The 5198-nt window shown below is 38.3% G+C and overlaps 1 protein-coding gene across 1 annotated transcript in view; it reads left to right on the top strand.

Annotated features, from left to right (window-relative positions):
• The window catches only part of sstr1b (somatostatin receptor 1b), a 78638-nt gene extending 73875 nt beyond the window's left edge, over window positions 1-4763 (top strand). The window contains exon 2 of the mRNA XM_028803229.2: window positions 3202-4763. Coding sequence (XP_028659062.1) covers window positions 3350-4453 — 1104 coding nt within the window. The 5' untranslated portion in view covers window positions 3202-3349 and the 3' untranslated portion in view covers window positions 4454-4763. The remainder of the gene's footprint in view (window positions 1-3201) is intronic.
• Window positions 4764-5198: the final 435 nt, after the last annotated feature.

Here is a 5198-nt window from a genome sequence, read left to right as displayed (position 1 = left end):
AAAGTGAAGCAGACGTGTTACTTGAGCAATAAGTGCTTCTTATTAAGTAATTGGGTTGGAACAAAAACCTGCAGCCACTACGGCCCTCCAGGAATGACTTTGTCCACCCCTGTCCTACACCATCTTTAAGCGCCAAGTACTAGTCACAGGACATCTGGTAAAAACACAGCAATAGATGTATCACCTCTATCACAAAACACATGCTTCTCAACCAATGTGAATAGGAACCATGAAAGTAAAGTGGTCTTCTTCTTCATGAAGTCGCTTAGCTGCAAATGTCTGCAAATAACGGAAAAAGTCTTGTTTGGGAATACTGTGTTTCTTGATGATCTGTTCAAAAGGCATCAAAACAGACCTTTGAACAACGCAATCTTTATGACTCTTTGATTCTGCCGATATGTATTGCAGCTCCTCAGCAAAACCTAAAGAACCTAAGAATTTAGCACTTTTCTTACCATTCTTTTGAATTTGAAATATTTTTTTCAAAACAACATTTTGTATTTTGAAATGTGACCATATTATAAAGCGACTTGTTAGTCGTAAGCCTGTCTGATCTGCACACAATATTGGCTATTTAATGTTTGATTCCCCAGTTGTATAATTGGTCAAATCTTTTATTCTTTTAAATGGCTGGATAGCAGTGCTTCACAAAGATGTATTCTTAATTAAATTTAATCAACTCCTCACAGATAATCACATTGTAATTATTTTACACTAAAGTAAAGCTAAAACCATAAAAGCCCCCCCCAAAACAGAAAAATCACCAATAAATATCCATCCATCCATTATCTAACCCACTATATCCTAACTACAGGGTCACGGGGGTCTGCTGGAGCCAATCCCAGCCAACACAGGGAGCAAGGCAGGAAACAAACCTTGGGCAGGGTGCCAGCCCACCGCAGGGCACACACACCCACACACCAAGCACATGCTAGGGACAATTTAGGATCGCCAATGCACCTAACCTGCATGTCTTTGGACTGTGGGAGGAAACCCATGCAGACACGGGGAGAACATGCAAACACCACTCAGGGAGGAACCGGGAAGCAAACCCAGGTCTCCTTACTGCGAGGCAGCAGCGCTACCCATTATGCCACCGTGCCACCCCAATACATATCAAATAATATATTTAATGATAATTAAAAAATAACAAGAATGATTAAAATAATTAAGTAACAGTAACAAAGAACAGGGGCAGATAATAATTTAATTAATTAGAACTAAGGAATGCAAATGAAACAGTTGTTAGCTCAGAAACAAGCAAGACGTAAAGGAACCTGAATGTCAGAACAAACAAGAAATAAAAAAGTAAACTCAAAGAAAAGTGAATTTAAAAAGCCAGTTGAAATCCCAAACGCATAATCCTGAAGGCAGATAGAGTGGACAAAGTCAAAAATCGTTTAACATGCTATTTTAATTATTTCAAAATCCTAACTACACATATGCTAAAGCACAAAATTAAAAACTAGTAGCTGAGTCATTATCTATAAGGAAAGTGAAAGCTGAAACCAGGAAACCATTTGTGTATGGGTATTTTCTTTGGTGGTCATCCTACCTATGATTATATTTGCTGACACAGTTCCATCTGATGACGGAGGAGATGACTGCAACTTCTTATGGCCCAATTCTTTGTGGTCAGAAGGATTTGTAGTTTACACTTTTCTGGTTGGTTTCCTCCTCCCTGTGGTGACCATCTGTCTCTGCTACTGCTTGATTGTGGTCAAGATGAGAGCAGTTGCCCTGAAAGCAGGATGGCTGAAAAGACAGAAGTCTGGAAAGAAGATCACAAGGCTGTTCGTGTTAGTGGTCACTGTGTTTGTTATCTGCTGGATGCCGTTTTACATCATCCAACTGGTTAGCGTTTTCCAGAGACCACCTGACCCTATTATCACTCAACATTTTGTTATCCTGAGCTATGCCAACAGTGGGGCCAGCCCAATCCTTTATGGCTTTGTCTTGGACAATTTTTGCTGCTCTTTGTAGGAGCAATAAGGGACTTGTTTAGACTAGAAGGGCCAAAGGAAAATGCCATGCAAAGACCAGTCATTCAATCTCACTCAGGTGAGGGAAATAAGACCCATGCTCTTAGTAATCAAAGTAAAACAGGGAACGAGAAAAGAGGGAACATGAAAGGAAGCTGAAATGGAAAAAAAACAAAAAAGGGAATGAAGATATGGGGAGTCAACTGTTATACACATAAGTTAAGTTCTTGGTACCTATTGAAATAAAATGAAAAATGTGGGGTTGGTTCCAGATTGATGAAAATTCTTTTATTTACACAAAGAGCAGGAGGAGGAGGAGGAGGTGCATTGATACAGTGCATTGCCACACCCACCACCCGATGAACCACCTCAGGATCTCAAATTAGGACCAAGCTCTGCTAAAATGACTGGGGCATAATTTTTTAGACCTTTCCTGTTTTCTTTGTAAAACTCCAGTCATCCCCTCATATCAAGGCTGTCACTATGATTCTCAATGTGAATAAATCATTATAGTTTCCCCTATAGCTATTGAAATGCTACTTAGCGACACTTTTAAAAATTTAATGGCCTACCTTATTATGTTTGAAGAAAAAAATGGAAAGTACATCAGAAATCAATTTACAAGGTGCGGCACCTTGCTGACAATAGGTCATCAATTTTGCAAGTCTGTACTAATTCAATTCATTAAATTGAGCCCCCAGGTGTTAAAATTGCACATGATCATATAAATCATCTTTTTTAAAAAAACATTTTCTGCTAACATTGGTCAGAAGTACTAATAATTTCATTAAATGTGATCTAAAAGACTGTCTAACAAATTGTATATTTACTGCACATAATAAAACTGTGAATTCTATCAGCTGTGCATATTTTATATTCATCCAATAGTCAAGTTAATATTAAAGCATCAATAAATCAGACAAAGACATTCTCATTAGTAAATTGATTAGGTTAACCAAATGGATATAATTCAGTCATTCTGATTAAAGATGAAAATGGCTAATATTGTTGACCGTGGTTTGTTCTTTGCCTATCATGTAACCTGGATTTATCTTTCATTTTAAAGCCTTTTGTGTTAAAAGAAATATAGCCCTGCATCTAGAAAAAGGGTATTTTCTTAAGCAATAAAAAAATAAGTGACTGCTAGAAGGGCTTACTCTTATTTAAAAATATCCAATAATAGTCCCATTATTAAACACATTTTTTTCTTTTTTTATAGAGGACAAAGTTGCTGACCTCTGACACCCTTGGAAATGAGGAGATTTCAGTGTGCAAGATATCACGCAGAAAATTAAGAAACCTTGAGGATTTCAATTTTGACAAGTCAGACAAAAAAATCCAGCTCCCACCACACCAAGAGAACCATCATGGAGGTGGGAAATAATTCTGATGATCTGTTATACCCCACAGGGTTTCCATTCAACTATTCTTTGAAATATGGAGACTCAGACCTGGAACAAGATGCCAGCAAGATTGTGATCCCCTCCATTTATGCTATTGTTTGCTGTGTTGGACTGACTGGAAATGCAATGGTCATTTATGTTATCCTAAAATATGCAAAGATGAAAACTGCTACAAACATATACATACTAAACTTAGCTATTGCAGATGAACTTTTCATGTTGAGCGTTCCCTTCTTGGCTACATCTGCTGCTCTACAGCACTGGCCCTTTGGATCTCTGATGTGCAGACTGGTCTTGAGCGTCGATGGAATTAATATGTTCACCAGTATCTTCTGTCTTACTGTTCTAAGTATTGACCGCTATATTGCAGTCGTTCATCCAATCAAAGCAGCTCGCTATCGCCGTCCAACAGTTGCCAAAATGATCAACATTTGTGTATGGGTATTTTCTTTGGTGGTCATCCTACCTATCATTATATTTGCTGACACAGTTCCATCTGATGATGGAGGAGTTGACTGCAACTTCTTGTGGCCCGAATCTTCGTGGTCAGAAGCATTTGTAGTTTACACTTTTCTGCTTGGTTTCCTCCTCCCTGTGGTGGCCATCTGCCTCTGCTACTGCTTGATTGTGGTCAAGATGAGAGCAGTAGCATTGAAAGCAGGATGGCTGCAAAGACGAAAGTCTGAAAAGAAGATCACAAGGATGGTCATGTTAGTGGTCACTGTGTTTGTCATCTGCTGGATGCCATTTTACATCATCCAGCTGGTTAGTGTTTTTCAGAGACCACCTGACCCTATTATCACTCAACTTTTTGTTATCCTGAGCTATGCCAACAGCGGGGCCAACCCGATCCTTTATGGCTTTGTCTCGGACAACTTTCGACGCTCTTTTCAGAGGATCATGTGTTTCCGATGGATGGAAAGTGGGATGGATGGCGAACCAGTTGACTACTGTGCTGTGGCTTTAAAAACTAAAGTGGCGTGTAACCCCAAAGAATTCCAGAAAGACTGCCTAGCTTCAGAAATGGTGTACAGGAATGGAACTTGTACTCGAACCACCACTTTGTGAGCAAATGCCTAAACACTAAAGAAGATATTATCTGCACAGGGTCAGTCATCAAGGTCATCACAGACTCTTTCAGTGAGATCTAGGTAGACATCACAACCCCTGTCTATCAGACCTGTATCGGGTCAATCTTTTGCAGTGTGTAGCAAACACTATGCCAATAGACAAGATGCCAAAACCTGATCACTTTCAACGGCCAGCATAGTTTCATTAGAAATTGCATTTGAAATGGATCATGGCAAAAGTTAAATATGAAATAATGATAGCATAGTATTAATTTGAATCATTTCAGTGTGAAGAGGAAACTTAAATTGCATTTCTTTCTTTCTTTCTTTCTTTCTTTCTTTCTTTCTTTCTTTCTTTCTTTCTTTCTTTCTTTCTTTCTTTATGTACACATACTAAACATTCCTCAATACTGTACATTCCTCCATTTTCTGTATCCTTAGTCAAAGATACAGTGACTGTGGTCTTAATGCCACCAAAGGTTCTCAAGAATCCAACTCTTTAAAACTCTGATTAAAATAACTGGATATGAAAAGAGAATAAACATCATCTTCTTGCTTTCTTAATGTCTGATTTTCAGCTTGATAAAGTCAACAGCACATACTACACTGATGTGATGCACATTTTTCATACTTTTAAAATTTATAAATATCACAATGGTTGAACAGCTGAACAGAAAGCTAGATTGATCTTTAAAGAGATAAAGTTATTGATTACTGCATTTTACTGAACTCAGTTTTGGTTG

The sequence above is a fragment of the Erpetoichthys calabaricus genome, chromosome 1, assembly GCF_900747795.2.
Source record: "Erpetoichthys calabaricus chromosome 1, fErpCal1.3, whole genome shotgun sequence".
Taxonomy (NCBI): Eukaryota; Metazoa; Chordata; class Cladistia; order Polypteriformes; family Polypteridae; genus Erpetoichthys; species Erpetoichthys calabaricus.
This window is presented reverse-complemented; position numbering and strand designations above follow the sequence as displayed.